At 37.6% G+C, this 18,518-nt stretch overlaps 2 protein-coding genes across 2 annotated transcripts in view; one reads left to right on the top strand and one right to left on the bottom strand.

Moving 5' to 3' along the window:
* LOC149108880 (uncharacterized) overlaps positions 1-1,291 on the bottom strand; it is an 11,410-nt gene extending 10,119 nt beyond the window's left edge. Inside the window, exon 1 of the mRNA XM_089293489.1 lies at positions 1,130-1,291. Coding sequence (XP_089149615.1) covers positions 1,130-1,276 — 147 coding nt within the window. The 5' untranslated portion in view covers positions 1,277-1,291. The remainder of the gene's footprint in view (positions 1-1,129) is intronic.
* Positions 1-18,518, top strand: part of LOC110056773 (centrosomal protein of 63 kDa-like) — a 19,602-nt gene extending 1,084 nt beyond the window's left edge. The window contains exons 2-24 of the mRNA XM_089293486.1: positions 1,821-1,869; positions 2,923-3,063; positions 4,005-4,100; positions 5,351-5,434; positions 6,860-6,919; positions 7,285-7,398; positions 7,513-7,614; positions 8,106-8,155; positions 8,785-8,887; positions 9,255-9,317; positions 10,011-10,093; positions 10,511-10,597; positions 10,962-11,018; positions 11,108-11,162; positions 11,315-11,377; positions 11,808-11,905; positions 12,172-12,271; positions 12,600-12,677; positions 13,174-13,224; positions 13,401-13,543; positions 14,748-14,908; positions 15,009-15,163; positions 16,277-18,518. Coding sequence (XP_089149612.1) covers positions 1,821-1,869; positions 2,923-3,063; positions 4,005-4,100; positions 5,351-5,434; positions 6,860-6,919; positions 7,285-7,398; positions 7,513-7,614; positions 8,106-8,155; positions 8,785-8,887; positions 9,255-9,317; positions 10,011-10,093; positions 10,511-10,597; positions 10,962-11,018; positions 11,108-11,162; positions 11,315-11,377; positions 11,808-11,905; positions 12,172-12,271; positions 12,600-12,677; positions 13,174-13,224; positions 13,401-13,543; positions 14,748-14,908; positions 15,009-15,163; positions 16,277-16,432 — 2,149 coding nt within the window. The 3' untranslated portion in view covers positions 16,433-18,518. The remainder of the gene's footprint in view (positions 1-1,820; positions 1,870-2,922; positions 3,064-4,004; positions 4,101-5,350; positions 5,435-6,859; positions 6,920-7,284; positions 7,399-7,512; positions 7,615-8,105; positions 8,156-8,784; positions 8,888-9,254; positions 9,318-10,010; positions 10,094-10,510; positions 10,598-10,961; positions 11,019-11,107; positions 11,163-11,314; positions 11,378-11,807; positions 11,906-12,171; positions 12,272-12,599; positions 12,678-13,173; positions 13,225-13,400; positions 13,544-14,747; positions 14,909-15,008; positions 15,164-16,276) is intronic.

Below are 18,518 nucleotides of genomic sequence, written 5' to 3'. Positions count from 1 at the left end.
GTAGAAACTTGCAAAGTTTACTGTAAATGTATATTCATGTATTTACCCATTTTTTCACTCATTTTGTACACAAGCTAATGTAGCTAGTGCACAAGAAATGAACTGCACAAAAGACCAATTCATTGCAAGGAAACATTGATGCTCAAATTAAGCAAATGAAATTATAGTGTTTCCAGTGCAACATTCAGCAGATCCAGATTTGGATGTAGCATTAAAAAATTAAGGGTGGAACCCAGGTAGGGTGCAAAGATGGCTGAGGGCCTGGACTGAAAAACTACCCAGAAAAAAAGGAAAAAGACCTCTTTATACTCAGTAAATTATGACGTCTTTTCTAGTCTACGTTTACCTATACATCATGTAAATACTAAAATACGAAATACTTGTGCTAGTTCGTTTTTAAAATTATGGCAATAAGAAACAGAATTATAATAAAATTGTGAAAATATGTCTATTGAATGAAGAGAGGGATAGAGACAATATGGACCATTACTTGAGAAAATTTGAGAAAATCTGCAATTAGTCTCAGGTTTTCACACCTTTAATCTTTACAAATATGTTTTATAAATTAAACTCTTTCAAGGCAAAATGCATAGTGTTAGTCAACTCTGAAATACTGTTCTCCGAAGCCAAGAAAGTTAATAAACTTTTACTCAGGGCCAGTAGGCTTCTAACCTTAGCTTTTAAATCTTCTGGTGTGGATCAGTTACCAAATTGAAACTTTGATCAAAGTTCTACAAAGATAAAACCTGTTTGAAACATTTGAACTCCAATGTGGGATAAACCACTGAGGTACATGATTGTATATCTACAGGGCTGTCAATAAGGGCCGTAACCCATAACACCTGCTACGGCTGAGTATGTTTGATGGGCCCTTGATGTTACTGGTAAACTTACATGTAATTGCAATTGATACAATTTACTCTAAAGGTAACAAATTTGTTACGGGTGTGAAGATCAAGGCTACAAGTAAATCAAAACGTAATGAGAGCCCTGTATCTACAAGTACATTCACTATACTTAATTATAAGTTATCTCTGAATCTGTCATGCCTATGCATCTACATTCATGGGAATTAACTCGTAAATTCTCTTTATTTGTTGGATATAAAAGTTTACAAATTAGACCTCACCTCTTCAGACCACTCAGGTATTCTTGATTTTCTCTCCTGTGATTGAATTTCAAAATTTGCAGAAAGTTTTTGGCGATGTAGATGTGGTGATAATGGAGACTGAAGTTGATCTCCTCTTGAATCTTTTGGTGGTGCCATTGTATTCATATTTTTCGCTTCATCTCCAGTGCAAAGAAGATGTAATTTCTTAATTCTTTACAGATTTTTGGTTTTAAGTTTTATGTTAATTGATGTTAGTGAAGCCAGGTGTTTCAGTAGGTCTTGTCAAGAACAATAATTATTGTGATGGCATTCCTGATTAAATAATTTATCTGCTTCAATTCTCAAGAAGATTATTGCAGGTGCTAATTAACATGAAAGCGTGGTTTCAAAATTAATTAACACAGTTTTGGTTATATTGTATGAGGTTCTGAAGCTTCTGTGTGTTCCTATTTGTATACGATATGTACATGTATGTGTACTTGTATGTATATGTTAGAATTTAAAATAATTTTTTTTGTTTCAATAAAATCAGGAACAGATTCATGACATAAAACAAATTGAATGAAGATTTTGATTGATCTCAACCAGAAGCAAGTCCACATCACACACAATACTGAACATTGTATGTGTACGTGCTTGTACTGTTACACTGTAGGTGACATTTTTGACACATCTAGTGCTGTATGTTTTTTGTCTCTTCTTTTTCTAGCTTGATCAAGAAAGGTTCTTTAACATCATGTGAGGAAGAACTAAGAGAGGTTGGAAATTGCACATGTACAGTACTATAAGAGTAAAAAACAAACCAAAAACATGTAGGTCTGTCACTGTAGAAAATGTTCCCGTACAGAGCTTTTAATAACCAAACAAAATAAATTCCTGCAATGTAAAGTGGTCATGGACATGACATATTTCTAAATAAAGTGATGTTCATTAATTTTGTAACAGCACACTTATTGTACTTAGATGTTACAAATAAAAGTTTGTAACTAGTACAATTGTGTAAATTGTATTTCTTATAAGTGTTTTCATTAAATTAAATATTTATTAAATCATAACCTTGAACATAAGTGACCACATTTTTTTTTTTTCAATTTTAACATTGAGCTTAAGGCTAATGAATTTATTTAGCAGTTTTTTGTTAAATTTGCATAAATTACAATCTTCAAAGTTATTCATGAATTGTTACACAGTAGTACATGTAATTCTTACATTGTAAGTTTCATATCAAAAGATGCCTTCAAAAACGTTAAAGGTAACATCCAATCGTCTCTAATATGTACAATTATAGCTTATTTATGGCAATATTTACTATCGATGAAGAAGTTTCAAGTAATTGTATTAGTTTTCAATGTATGTGTACACACTGTACATGTATTTTAGAGGCTATTATGTATGCAATAACTGTTTACAGTAACAGACATCTATCTGACGAATAGAGGTTTCCTGTAGTCCCAGGAAATGTTGCAAAAATTAAAACATGTTTATAGACATGTATTTTGATCAATAATGTTACTGTAATCACCCTTCAAGATTGAGAACTACGTGATAAATCATTTGGTACAAATGTGAAAAAATTCACTGATTAAGTACTTATCATTTATTGTTCTGAACATAGACTATAAAATGTGGGTACCGGAAACTTCCAGTCCTGAGATACCTATCTCGCCAATATTTTGTTAATATTTTGATCATTCTGACATTTTTTTTAGAAGTTCTTACATCAAATTAAGTACTAAGTGCCGATAGTACATGTAATTGTTGATTAATTTTATTTAGTAGTTATCAACACATTTTTTTTCTCATGATTCCAGCTGATGCGGCAAATTGATTTGATGGTGACTGCCAAGAAAGCAGAATGGGAAAACCACATACATGCAGTTCAGATACAACTAGACAAGAAAACCAAGGAATTGGAGTTTGTCAAAGTTCAACTGGAACAGAAGAGCCATGAGGTTTGCAACTATACAATCTAGATGTGTATAAATAGTATCAAAATCAAAAATATCTATTAATAAACTTTTATATAGCCTAAATTAGACTTAGTAAACATTATCAAAAATTGTGACCAGCAGACTTATTCCAAAACAATATTTGATTTGAATAACTTACAACCCATACAGTGTGCAAAGAAAGTCTTGTCTAATAGCCTGGGGCTAGTGAATTTTCCAGTCAGGCTAGATCAGGATTCTTGGGAAGATTCTTTGGACAAATGTTTGACCAACTTCAGGTTACATGTACAAAGGTACAACTGGTAAGAGACAAACGTTTTTTTTTGGGGGGGGGGGGGGGGAACAATTTTCGAGCTAGTACATCATAGTTTGAGCTTGCAAGCCCAATGGGCAAGCCCAATGGGCAAGCCCAATGGGCAAGCCCAAATATTTGTTTCCTTTGTACATCCTTTATTACACTCTGGGCAGTTTTGCACATTATCTAGATGCACATAGTACAAATTACCTACATGTAGTCTATGTTCTGGTTTAATATTACCCTTGATACAATTTTTTGGTATTAATATACAATGTGCACAGGTATTATCATACACCAGTTAAGGAAAACACCAAATTGTACCAACTGAAGATAAAATTGAACCTCAACGATTATTTTTACCCACTATGAATCATATCAGTTACTCAAGTCATATAGATTCAGTGATTGATATCCAATTCCAGAATCATACAGTAGCTAAGTGTTTCCACCCTGACAAGCTGAATCAATACCAAGAATAACAAACTAATTTTCTCAAGTATGTGCATGTACAGTACATCATTCTGTATTCAGTCCTTAATATTTTGAAAATGACATGATGTACATGTATGCCACATATTGATTAAATTATTTTTATTATTACAAATACATGTAATGTTGTGAATTTTAGTTATGTTGTCTTCAACAGGTAGGTGGGCTTCAACAGAAAGTAGATGAGATGGAGATGACACAAAGAGATATTGTTACAGAATATGAGGAACATGTGATACATCTCAAAGAAGAGGTGATATATTAACACTTACATGTAGGCAAGATTACACTGAAAACAGAATAGACTGAAGTTTTTTGTCACAAGCTTAAAATTCTCCTTAGCGAATACCCTTGCCACCTCTGTTAACTGTAAAGAGAAATAAGAAGTCTATCAAAGTGTCTTTTTTTATAGAATGAAGAGTTTTCTTACATGTGCGAATGATAAAAAACTGGTAATCTACTGACTTGATGGATGTGCACGTACTTAAAAAGTATGAGAGAAAATGGTAATGAGCAACCAATTAAATTCAAAAAATGTCTGATCAACCTAAAATTGGTCAGTGTGGTTACAAAATGAGCATTTACAGTGTATAGAAGAAAAGAAGTAACAGTAGAAGTCTGTACATGTACATGTATGTATAAATGTAGACATTGATGGAGCCTGCCTCTTTGTATAATTGATTTTGGTCATGCAAGATGAATGGTGAACAGTAACATATGTAAGTACAGTCAACTCTCAATAACTTTAACTTTCAAGGGAAATTGAAAAAGGTTTGAGTTATTGGGAGTTTGAGTTATCGGGAGGTCGAATTAGCAGGAGTTCGAGTTATCGGGAGTTTGAGTTATTGGGAGTTCAGAACCACTGACCTGAAATAAGGAAAAAGTGGTGTTACATGTAAATGTTTTTCTATTCATGCAGTGTACATTTTAACCAAATTTAATTACAGATTGGAGAGAAGTTGTATGAGTGAAAATAAAACAATACATCTCTAAATTACAGTCTAATCGGAACATAATGTAATGTGAAAAATATAACAAAGGAAAGTAGCAGGGAGAAGTCCAGGAACTGTGAACTGCACAGGTTTTCTAAAGAGAACAATGTCAGGCTACTGGTACAAAGTTCATGCAATTTACATATTCAATTTACATTTTATTGAAACACATTGTTCGAGTTATCAAGGGTAAAATTATAAGAAATGACCTGAAGGGAAATGAAAATTGCTTCAAGTTAGCGGGAGGTTCAAGTTGTTGAGGGTGTGAGTTACCAAGGATAAAATTGGAGTAAATGTATAATGGAAATCCAGGGGACATCAATTTTGGTTCGAGTTAGCATAAAGTTCGAGTTAGCAAGGGTTCAAGTTATCAGGAGTCGACTGTAGTAACAACATTTCAGGTAAATTATTTTTGCCTCATTAAAATTTCTCTCCCAACACCTCTACCTCACAAGCTTTCAAGTTAACCCTTACAAGCTATAAAATTGCAATAATTGTTCACATTTTCAAGGTTGACCATCTGAAATATGAGCACGAAAAACTCCAGAAGAAGAGCAGCAAGCAAACCACACACATTGAAAAGGAGAGAGATCAGGTAGGATATTGGGATTTAAAAGTGGTAGCAATCACATTTTTTTTTTATCAATTTTATTATAATTTTATTAAATAGTAATCATTGAATCTAGTTCTTGTTCACTAAGAACTGAGACCCACTTGGACTTACCTAGATGAAAGTTGTTGATGGCTTCCAGAACCACCAACCAGTCAGCTCATGTCACTCACTCAAGCAATCCAAGAAATCTTTCATAAAAATGTACTCTTGAAATAGGACAATTTAAAAGGTCTCTATTGGAGCCTAGTGGCCCATCAGTCCAGTGCTTAGTGTCAGTTTCTGTAGCATGAATGTGTAGAAGTATTTCAATCTACTCCTGTCTGGACGGAATGCCACTAGGCCATCACAGGGTTGCCCCCCTATCATAAACTTGGTGGGAGGTGCCTATTTACATTGTATTTACTGCCAGGGTGGAGAGAAGCACTGTTATATACAGACTATAGTGTCTTGCCCAAGAACACAACACAACGACCCAGTCCAGGGCTCGAACCTGGGCCAACTGATCTGGGGTCCAGTGTAATAACCATTAAGCCACTGTGCCTTCAACATACCATAGAATTCCGAAAGAAGTGACCGCCCCCCCCCCTGAAAATAACGGCTCCCCAAAAGTAACTTAATATTTTACCTTCCTATTGTCAAACCCCGAAAGTAATGGTCCCCCTGATAGTAACGGTCCATCCAAAAGTAGTGGCCCTTTGAAGAAGTCACATAAGGTAAACTCTCTGATCTCAAGTGCAATGCAGATGGAACAGCCTGACTGCAGAACGGAACAACTTGAAGACTTTCTTGTGCGTTTTTTTTTTTTTGGAATGTAACTGAATTTTTCTTGAAATTCTGATATATACATGTAACCTGTATTTGTCTGGCAGCAGTGTCAAATGGTAAAGTGTAATCGGTTGTATTGCGATATAATGTGACCATTATACTTACACCCTACAGTACTGACATATTAAGGACCTTCTTGGTTTGTAGTAACAGTCTGCTTTGTTTATGTGGGTAGTTAGTTACATACATAAGCAGAACTTTCAATTTCATGTGTTATACTTCCGCTTTGTATGAAATGACTGTGAATTACCATACAAACATTTTTCACCATCCGAAAGTAACAGCTATCCGAAAGTAATGGCTTCCCGAAAGTAGCGCCCTTTTGCCTGCTAAATCTAAGAATCTACATCAGCAACAAAAGGCCTGTTTGTCAAGGAATATTAAAATTTTGATCATGTGATGGGTTTTGAAAAATAAAGTGCTGTTGCATTCTTGTGTGGCAGACAAGTAGCATTCAGTGTGCAAGAATTTTAAGTTAAAAATCTGATTGGTGTATATTACATGTATTTCACGTACGTAATGTCATTATAATGACATTAATGCTGTTCTCTTGTCTAATTCAATCTGTATTTCTTTTATTAGCTTTTGGCAGATCTGAAATCCAGAGATTCAGAAGTGGATAAACTGAAGGATAGACTAGAGGTACATGTATGAATGAAGCATTGTCATGATCCTGGCATGGATCAATGTACACATATACTGTACATGTAAAATTCTCCTCAATGTTTCTCCATGCTTTTGAGGTCAATTCATCGAAGGTTACTCCTGCAGCCTCTTCCAGTCAAAGTTGCTCTGTAAAATCAAGGTTGTGGCCAGTAACAGACGAAACGAGGCATTAGCCTAATTTTTTCTCTGTTTTTTTTTTTTTTTTTTTTTTTTTCATTAAACAGCCTAAATACCTGGGAAGAGAATTTAAAGTTTTGTGAGTTCACATTGCCTCAGTCATAATTTTTTTCTGGTTACGGTACTGAAAACACTTGTTTTGACTCGTGTCTCCTTTACTGTAGGAATATAGAGCCAAAATGCTGGATTGGGAAGGAGGGCGGAAAGCACGAGATGACCGCATCCGAGGGCTGGAGAGTCAAAAGAAAGCATTGATCGAGAAGAGTGATATGATGCAGGTATTAATATAACACTGTAATCATGTTCAAGACATCAGACTGCATCTTAACATAAATTATAACCTTAACATGCTACTACTAAATAAAATGTATTGTAACAATTTCATTCCTTAGCAACAGTTGTTAGGATACCAAGCGCAGCTCAACAAGAGGAGGCAGATGATGGAAGACCTTGAACGGGATCACCAGCAAGAGATGGCTGCTTTACAATCTCAGGTACGTTAAGGCGCTCTCCAGAAGGTTAGCACATTCAACCTTGCCTAAGGCCTGTTTCTTGAAGGTCCCGAATTTAAATTTTACCCCTGGAAAGCCATATCAAAATCTCACACCCTACAGTATGTTTACAGAGCTATTTATTCACATGTCCTTAATATGAACAGAGGGTCCCTTCATACAAGAAATTTCAGGCATATACACCTCTCTGATTTTATGTACAGATAAAGTAAAAAATGGTTTTGCTGGCCTGGAAAGTTTCCAGGGCTTTTGAGAAGCGGGCCCTCCCACTCCCATGTGAAAAAAAAACAGCTCCAAAACAATACATGTATCTGTAGTGACAATGCCTTTATGCACTGTTTTTATTGTTTTGAAATGCCCTATTCTACTGTCTCCTGAAAAAGAACTCTCCAGTGTGGTAAGGGTCTTTTCAAAATGTACATTTTTGTGTGATATTTGTATGACCAATAAAATTGCTTATTGCATCATTTCAGCTTGGACGTGCAAAGGATGAATGTGATGGAACTGAAGACACTGCACAACAGTAAGATTACATGTATTAACAATTTACCTGGCATGTTTCTCAAACATTCCTTTCTAAATTTTAATGAAAATTTTCAGAGGTTACATGTATTCACTTTTCCCTTTTACTCAAAGCCTGTGTGACTGCTTGAAAAATCACCAAGAAAATGCTTAAACCTTGGGAAAAACACTCTTACTATATTTAATTAGCTAAAAGAGTACAGTACAGAAATTACTCAAAGTTATAACCTCAACTCTCAATTGTCCGAAGCAAAAACCCGAGAGTGTAGTTATACTCCCCAGTATCGTGAGATGCTGGTTTGTCTTTTTGGCAGAATTTGTCAGCATGCACTTTTACGAGTTCCTGTCTGGAGAGAGACAGAAAAAAAGTGTCTCTCCAAGTATAAAAGAAAAGAGCGGTAGCTGCGTTATATATAGTTTTTACAGTAAGGGAAGTTGTTTGGTCACAAATAAAGCTCAGTGACTTCTTTGTGAATTTAACAATCATTTTCAATACGGCTATCCTTTTAGTGTTGTGGATGTGTGATGGCATGACCGTGTTCATTTGGTGACCAAAGGACAAGTAATACAAATTATAGAGATTTGACGCATGTGCAAATGCCTCATTCTTGTTCTGTGGATTTCTGTTAGATTGAAAAGTTCTTTAGAGGAAGCCCTCGCTTCCAACAGAGAGCAAGCTTCTGACTTTGCCAAACTGCAAGATGAACTCAGAAAGACTCGTTCATCACTTCAGGTATGGAATTTTTCTAATGGATTTGTAATGTTTATTGTTTTTGTTGTTCAATATATTGCCACTGACCTGTACAGCGTTTTAAATTCTACATCTACATTTGATTTCATCGGTAAAGTCATTAAACATCACACCAACGTTAATAATATTACACAGAGTTGAAATCTTAAGAACAATAAAAATATATCTATAGCTACTTAGACGTAATATATATTAAATAAATAAAATAGGGAAATAACTTTTCTTTGTTTCTTATCATTTGCCTTATGCATTATAATATATTATATGTTATACTGTGCGTGGAGTTAGAGAAAAAAAATTTTTTCCGTGGCTGCAGCCTTCTGGCTTATCTGTGCCATTTATTTTTTAGCGTCTTGAGGAAGAAAATGCTCATCTACAGCTAGAACTTCAAGCTAGAGATGATCTCATCAGGGTAAGTAATAATTATTATTTTTTTACAACCTTTCTTCTTTGTTTGTTTGTATGAGACCAGTTGAGTGTTTCAGTGACCCAAATACTTATACTTATACTGGAGACGAATTATCCAACATGTCACTCACTCACTCACTCACTCATTCCTTCCTCTTTGATCCTGATGGAACATGAGTCATCCACTAGTGCCCACCACCTGACCCTGTTTTGCGCAGTGCATTTCACTTCCTGCCATGAGCTGTCTCTCCTCCAACTCTGCCATTTTTGTGCGCCTCTAGGTATGCTGGGGTCCTACATGTCAGGAGATGATTTGTCTGTTTGAGACAGATAATTCGTTTAGAGATAAAATCGTGTTTTAGACAAACTGTGGTCATAATGATTCGCGCCGAGCTTAATATATATTTGGTCATTGTCATGAGTTTAATGTATGATCTTGGTGATAGCCAAAGTTTTGGAGTGCATGCAGATGCATGAATCAGAACCTCCTAATATAATCACGCCTGACCGCTCACATGGTAATATAAATAAAATATTTGAACGTAATTTCATTGTCTTTGAAAATTCTGACATCCAAACTGAAGGGTTTCCTGCGTCTCGTGAGGTCACATTTTAACCCCTGTGCTTTTTCAGCTTAAGGCTGCAATAGTTCATGAAAATATCTACTATGGTTTTTTATTATTATTATTGACTGCAGGCAGCAGAAGATGACCAAAGACAGCATGCAGAAGACATGTCTAAACTGGAACAGAGTCTGATAATGAAGGACGAGGTTATCAGGTACAAACCCTACAAGACACGAAGCTATAAGGCTACATGTATTAGGCCTCTTTGAGCTGACTTATTCCCACGTATGCCTCTGTTTTGTATTTTGTCAGTGGTGTTTCTGGCTACTTCATCAGGAAAGTCAAGTTGTCAGAAATGTTTACCAAATATACATGTATGTCTGGATTTATGAAAACGGCGTCAATACTTACATGTAAAACCAGACCACCCATACGCACTTTAATTTCACGACTCCTAAAGGCTTTAAAATCATTAAGTGATGAAAAAAAAAAGAAAGAAATAGAGAGAGAAGAGCAAGAAAAGGAAGATGAGAGAGTGGAGGAAAATAACGCTTTAGCGGGACGCGATTTCTTTAACACTGTTTGATAAATACAGACATGCATATTCAATGTTTTCTTGGCTCATTTTCAGACAACTGGAGGACGTAAGTAGAAGAACAGAAAATATTGAAGTGAGGAGACTAAAGGAGGATCTTAGAACAAGCCGAATGGAAATAGAGTGAGCTATTAACAATATATTTACAACCTTCAAGTGGCTGTATTTTTCCTTAGAATACCTTCTTACCTACCTACCTACCTACCAGCTCTTTCAGCAGATATCTGCCAAAATGTCCATCGCAGGGTACTTACTCCCCCCCCCCCCCCCCCACCCCCCGCACTCCCTTCCCAACATTAACTTTGCCAGTACCCTGGATGGAGAGAGAGAGACATAGTAATAGCAAAAAAGCTTTAAACCTGGACCTTTCAATCATTGGTCCAGCACGCAAACAGCTAAACCACCACACATCCAACGATTGCACACACCAAGAGTTTCAAATCATTGTCAGCAGTTTTATGGTTAAATTAATGTTTCTCTCACACAGATCGCAGCTAGATGCAAGTCAATATCAGAAGAATGAACTGAACCACTTGAATCAAAAGTAAGCTAATGTACTAGAACTTTGAAAATCGTGTTTTGTGCTTGTTTAAATGAAGGAGTTCCCTCTCAGTACTTCTTTCCATTCGACAGACTGGAAAGTAGTAAAAACGAAATTTCCAAGCTACAAGCAGAGCTTTCTAGGAAGGTAAGTTTAAAAGTTTGCGTGCAGTGCAAAGCTTACAGATGCTGCTGTTTCATGAGACATTTTTTCGTACAATTTGCCTTTCCATGTACCAGCAGACAGTTCTGTTACTATGAAGCGTGATTTATGATAATGCTTTCCTTTTAAACTTTAAGCAGGAGGAAGTAAAATTCTTAGAAGACAATGACCTCAAACAACTGATGCTGGAAAATTCAAAGGTTTGATAATTGTAGTTTACTAAATAAAATTCTGTCCAAATTATGATCATCGGCAGTCCTTAAGACTGGTTTTCTTCAGCAGCCCCAGCTCGTGTAATTCTAGAGGTCCGGTTTTTTTTGTTTTTTGTTTGTTTGTTTGTTTGTTTTATGTTTTTTGTTTTGTTTTGTTTTTTTGTCGCGTTAATTAAGCTTTCTAGTCGTCGAGTATAGGCTATATTTGTATCCTCGGTGTTGGCCTGGAACTAGCTTGCAATTGAGGTTAACGCGGGGAGACATTTTAAATGCAAATGACATTGAGCCTCCATTGCAAGCTAGTTCCAGTCCAACACCGTGAATACGGATATGGCCCATCAAAGCCCTGTTCAGTACAATAGAAAATGTCCATAAGTTGACAGGTGAACAGGGGAATAATTTACCTTTTAATCTTCAGCTCAAAGAAAAAATTTCAACTGTAGGAGATGGACATCAAGCTGAAGTGGACGGTATGAAGGAACAGATTGCTAACATGACTGCTGAACTTCATAAAAGGTGATTTTGCGTGTGACTTTCATTTTTTGTTTTTTTTGTTTCTTTCGTTCTTTTATTTACTTTTCCTTGGATCCTCGGAATTAGCGCTGAGAGAAATTGCACTAAATAGTAAGTGCTGCTTATCAATGAAGGATTGATCGATTTTCTATCACTTCAGACATCAAACTTTCTTCTTTTCTGTTCAAATGTAAGCAGCAGTCAACTCCACTGCTTTTGATAAATAATCTTTCCATTTCTTTCCTTTCCTTATTTTCGTTTGACGTTAGGGACGCTGCTATGGCATCCATTACCGAACGAGCTCAACGCATGGAAAAAGATCTTCGAGAAACAAACGCAAAACATGACAGATCAGCCGCTGAACTCCAGGTAAGGTGGGAAAATTGGCATACCTGTGGTGTCTGCGTGTGTGGGTTTTGCGCATGTGCAGTGCGCAATACGCGTGCAAGTAGTGTGCGCGCGGAGAGCGCGAAGAAGAACGAGTGATTCAACGTTAGGGTTAGTAATATTTGAATGAGAGTTTGCTTCAATCCCCTCAAGCTTAGTTTATCGAGAAGCATGACAGCAGAATGTCTTTGCGCCACTGTAGAGATATTTTGTATGTTGGGTATTGTTCTTGTGTATGTTTTGAGATTAATTAGACAACGACAGTGAAATTTCAAGCGACTTTTTTTTTTCCTCTGTGTTTATTTCTCAGGTAACGAACGCGCAACTTGAAGCCTTGCGAATTGAAAACAGACATCTCCGAGACACAGCGCTAAATGAGCAGTTAACGGTGAGTCAGAGCTCGGGTCTTGTTCAAGACCAGAGCAGGTTCTTTTACAGTATTGTCCCGTACAAGGCGGGTAATCACAAGATTCTGGATTGGTGAGGCCAGTTAAGCTTCAAGCCTGACTTGGGTCATTATGTTGTGATCTTGTGTAGTGTCTCTATTTGGGAAAATATTTGACCAAACGTGATGTTCACATGGCTGAATACTGGCCATTTGTTTTTGTTTTTGTTTTTTTTTTTTGGCGTGTTTGTGGACCGTGACGTTGTCGAGGTCTATAAATAAGCAAAACGATCGAGGCTAATATCCAACTATCTTGACCGAACAAGCTTCGTTAATAAACCATTTGTTATGTGGCATAGAGGGATATGTGGGACACAGCGGGTAATCCCGAGCAGTTATGATAGCCCTCATCTGTGACCAATCACAACCCAGTATTTGGTTCATCTTGCCCCATTGCGGAGCTAGCCATATAATGACATGTTTCCATTGTTCATTTTAGGATTTATCAGACCTCTACAGTGGCAACCTGCAGCTCATTGGTCAGCTAGAGGTAAGCAAAGAGTTCGTGTTCAAGAAATAAATGTAATATCAGTAAATGATCAACGCGGCAAATTTTGCACTAGACTCCGTTTAACGGTGGTCCTCGTATGTCTGAAGAATTGAAGAATTTGAAGAAAGGCAGCAGAAATTCAATTTTATCTTATTTCCTCCGTTCTTTGATTTCAGAATGATAACAGAAACTTACGAACTGAAGTAGCTACGCTCCGCGAGGAACTAAGTACGTTAGAAGCCAAATATCAAGACAAATACAGACACGCGCTGAGGAAAAATCAGGATGCTTTAGCTGACATCAAGGACAACGAGTTCAGGTACAGTCAAGGGAGTGCGTACCATCTCTGAGGCGCCGTCCACACTACGCTAAAGGAATTGAAAACGCAGCTTTATTTCTCCGGCTAGGCCTTCCGTCCACACTAATCCGTCGCGAAAACGGAGCTTTTCGAAAACGCTCTTCAAACCGAAGGGATTTGAAAACGCTGGCTTTTCGTTTTCGCGTGGACGGAAAACATTTTGAAAACGGAGCTTTACGAAAACAATGACGTCACGATAATCACGTGATTTCCCAGAACAAGTTTTCCTCAACACAAATCCAAAATGACCGGTGATTGTTGTTTTCAAATTTCTCCGGCCTAGTGTGGAGTGAAAATATTTGATGCGTTTTAAGAGTGAAAACTCCGTTTTCAAATTCCTCGGGCTTAGTGTGGACGGAAAGCATTTGATGCGTTTTCAGTGTGAAACCTCTGTTTTCAGATTCCTCCGGCTTAGTGTGAACGAGGCCTGAGGAGTTGTGTGATCATAACTTGTTGATTTCGAACTAAAAACCGTTCGCTCACACCATCTGCAAACCTTCGGGAAGTTTAAAACTTGCTTGCCAGAGGAATTTTCAGAAACTTTCGTGTATCACTTCCGGCCAGAATTTTACCTCTGCTGAAAATTCCATTCGTTGAAATATGTTTAAAAAGATCTGTAGGTGCTTTAATCGCACCGTTTTGGTCAGAGATCAATCACTGGAGAAGTTCGGGGAAAAACCAGGTCTGAATTAGTGAAAATCTTAGTCCAAGAATCTAGCCAATCAAGTCATGTGTCTCCAGAGCCAGCTTTTTCTTGTGCCAAAGCCCCGCTGGCTAAGACGGACAGGTGGCTCTGGGGACGAAAACATGACAGTTACACAGCCCCATGTCGGGTGGGATTTCGCTGTGTTGCGTTTGAGTGATGTTTGCTTTATATTCAGGAAGCTACAATTTCTAGCTACAATCACCCTGTTTCGCTGGTACGACATAAAGTCGTGTAAGAGTGGATCAGTTTTCTTGGGTCATTTGATTTTACATTGAGTTGCCTAGAGTCAGTTTTCAGAAGTGTTTTCACTCCTGAGATTACTTCACTCACAACTCTTGGGCCTCTATTACGTTTCAACGAGGCTGATCCGACAGAACAGTAAGTTCTACATGAGGTACGGTCAGTATATATGAGTCGGTTTGTTTGCTCAAGTTCAATAATCGTTTGCTTTCTTCGCAGACGCCACAGCGAGCTCCGTTCCGAGTCTGATCGCAAAGTGGCGTCGTTAGAAGGTCGTCTTGAAGCTACGATCAGAAAATATGAGACGCAACTGCACAATCTGCAGATGGAGAATGAACGACTGAAGAGCGGTGCAGCAGCAACGGAACAGAGAGATAATGGTAAGGATACCTTTGTCATGTGAAATTTCCTGTAATGCGGCTAATGATTGTTAACTCTACGACTTGAACCAATCACTGCTGCCTACATCTCTCCCCTCAGGCGCACCACAGCCTCTGTTGTCCTCAACAAGCAAGGTCCTCCCAGAATATGTCCCCAGAAGGCCCGTGGATCTAAGCGCCAGTAGCGGCTACACGGATACTGAAGCGCTGACCTATGCCGACCTGAACGTGGACCAAGCTCCTTCAGACTCTGAGGTATGCAGAAGCTGCTGAGAAGCCCAATGAATACCATACCTATATCTGTGGATTATTGACCAGGCGTGAGGTCAAGGTGGCCAGATGTTGGTCAAGTTCTTTTGTTTCGTTTTGGTGTTGTTGTTGTTGTTTTTTGTTTGTTTTGTTTGGTTTAGTTTTGCTGGAGTTCCTTCTGTTACATTGTGTAAATATCGTGCCAATTAGCTTCCATGTTGTTTTTAGATTATCTTTGTTCATGTTACATTGCAGTTTGAAGTAATTCTTCTTGGCCACATCCTTGATCTTATTAAGTTTGTTGTTATACACCTGTATGTCTAATACATTTGTACTTTTTTGTATCTTCACTGAGAAAATGAGTTTTAAAAAGCTTTTGCCTTCTGTTGATGGAGGTACTGATGGCGTTTGATAGCCATGGTTTGTTAATTTGTCTTTTCTTTTTTTGTTCTCCCTTAAACTAAAGTGTAAACTGCAAATTCTTCCTTCATCTCTCCTGTCCTACAATTAGACATAACAAGGTTGGAAGCTAACTCGAAAGCCGAACGGTTTATTTAGCCTCCAGTCTCGTTCAAACAAGATTATAACAGTTACCTCATCTAAACATACTAAACATATTAAATAAACAAAAAATATCATAATATTTACATATATATTGAGAAAATAAAGATGTTGTTGTTGTTGTTGTTGTTGTTGTTGTTGTTTTGCGTGTTTGTGGAGCGAGACGGAGTCGAGGTCCATAAACACCCAAAACAAAAACGAGCGAAGCCATTATCCAGCCATCTTGACCGAACAAGCTCGGTCAATAAAGGATTTATTATATGGGATAAAGTACACCAAAAATATGATCTTCAGGGATATTTTTTGCGGAACATTGCGCGTAATCCCGAACGGACAAGACATTGCCATCTTGCCCGCTCGGCTAGCCAATCACTGCGAAAAATTTGGTTCATGTTGCCCGCGCTCGAAGCTATAATATAGTGAGTAGGGTTTATGGATAGAAATAGTCATTTAGGTTGCTTGATAAAGCTTCAAGTCAGTCGTTTTTGCGCATAATTTGTGCTCTCTTTTTGTAGTAAATCCATGCACCTCATTTACATTCCATTTCTTTTTCCTCAGCGGTCTGTCACCCCTGTGGGCGCCAGGCGCTCCTCTATCACGTCGGATTTCTTGGCGGAGGAGAATCGACGAGAGAAGGAACTGGAGAGAATTCTAGACAGAAGGATAGCAGACTTGAAAACTAACACGGAATATATTATACAGAAGTACACGTGACAACTGGGAGAGATTGTATCGCCAGGTAGAAGGACGTGCTAAAATTTGTTACAGAAGAAGAGCAACGGGGCAGTTGATACTAAAGTTGAATCTCCGATGACGGACACCTCCCGTAAGCGGATACTTAGTAGCGGTCCCAGCCACACACAAACACTGTATTTTTAACCTCCCATAAGTGGACACCTCTCTACAGCGGACACTTTTTCTGGTCCCGAGGGTGTCCGCGTACGAGAGGTTCGACTTGACTACGAGTAGTCCCTCTTTCGCTTCGTCTGTCGAGCGAGATACGAAAGAAAACTGCGACGAAAAAATGGCTGCGCGAAATCCTGAGGGCGTTGCTCCTCGCACCCAGGATTTCGCGCGGCCATGCATTTTTGTCCCGCAGTTTTCTGTCACGTCACGCACGACGGACCAAGCGAAAGAGGGACTACTCGTAGTCTAGGGTTCGACTGTATATATCAAGTTGGAAGACGCTCTACACCCGGGATGGGGGGAACTACTTATGAAATGCTGACCGGGAGATGCAAAGTGCCAGACAAGCGTATACCTGCCTTGTGATACAGGTGTTCTTTGCCAGTCATAATAAAATCATATTGGTGTAAGGTAGTTTTAAGGTAATATCAGCTGTCTCGTCTTTTGTCAGAGAATGAGGCTGCCTTCTCTTCAGGTAGTTATTAATAATATAGGAACTCTTGGGAGAAGTTTCTCTACTCATTAATGTAATACCTTGTTACATGAAATTTTCGCGACACATTAATTTCGTGAATTTCGCGAATTAAAACAAATTAAAGTGACGCGAATAATAAGTGTCGCGAACATAACATGACGCGAAAATTAAGTGACTCACATTATGTTACTGTTGACATACAGTCCCGCCTTTGCTTTTTTGTTAATTCTGACATTATTCAAGTGATGAAGTCGGTTTACTAAATTCAAGGACGCGTTAAAGTAACATTGCCAAAGAAATGAATTGTGTGCTACTCGAAAACGCGAAGTGAACATGTTCAAAGTACAAAATTTTCGCGAAATCGCGGAATTTAAGCGTCGCGAAACATGCGCACGGCAAAATCGCGAAATAAACGTGTCGCGAAAATTTCATGTAATAAGGTATTTGGTGTGTTTTATGGTTTTTATTTCATGGGGTGTGTTATATTGTGAGGTGTACATTGAAGAGTGTGTACACAGCGAGCTAATGTATATGTAATTCTTCGGTAGGGACCTCTTTTGGTTGAGGTGTTTTGTCTAATATGTATTTAAATCTACAATGTACATGAGAAATAAGTTAATATATATACAAGGTTTTTAAAATATTTCTAATTTATTACTCACTGTTTGTACAATTTGTAGAGCATGACATCGCAAATTCTCGCGGTTTCATAGCTATTTAGGATCCTGTTGTTTGTTATCTCTCTTAGCAGTGGTTATGTGTCCAGTATCACGATAAACAGCCAACACTGAAAAATTTCTTGCTAGTTTTATGAAACACCGTTTCGTTAAATCGTTTATAGTATAGTTTTGGGATCCTATTTTAATATTTGTCATCAAGGCAATATGATTAGACAATATGATGTAGAATCAAGAATATTGTGTTCCTGCCCTGGAATCATGATTAAAATATTAAAAAAAAATCTGTACTTGGAGCGCAAATAAAGATCTTTTTAAAAGTGGAATATTTCGTTCGGTTCCAACGAACTTCATCAGCCACAATAAAATTGTGAGTGTTAAGAAGGTTATGTGATGTTGAACATGAACATCATATGACCTTAATATTTACATTATTGTGGCTGATAAATATTCCACTTTTAAAAAGGTTTTTAATTGCGCTCTGGGCATAGAAAGTACTTTTTTGTATTTTAATAATTCATGTAAGTATTCGACGTTTTCTGAGGAAACTTGGATCTACGTGCACAAATTTATGAATTTCAAGGCGACTGAGCCGGAGTTTGTGACAATGTTGGCGTGAAGTTTCTTTTCTACTCTTTTCTTTTTTCCTTTTTTTTTTCTTTTTTCCATTCCATTAGGCAGGGAAAACCAAACTACGTCTTGCTATGAATTAAAGTGACAATAAAGACTAAATTGCTTCTAA

This window comes from Orbicella faveolata, unplaced genomic scaffold (assembly GCF_042242905.1).
Source record: "Orbicella faveolata isolate gen_17 unplaced genomic scaffold, um_ofav_v1 contig_25, whole genome shotgun sequence".
Lineage (NCBI taxonomy): Eukaryota > Metazoa > Cnidaria > Anthozoa > Scleractinia > Merulinidae > Orbicella > Orbicella faveolata.
Note: the sequence above shows the minus strand (reverse complement) of the source record. Positions and strands in the feature narration are given on the sequence as shown.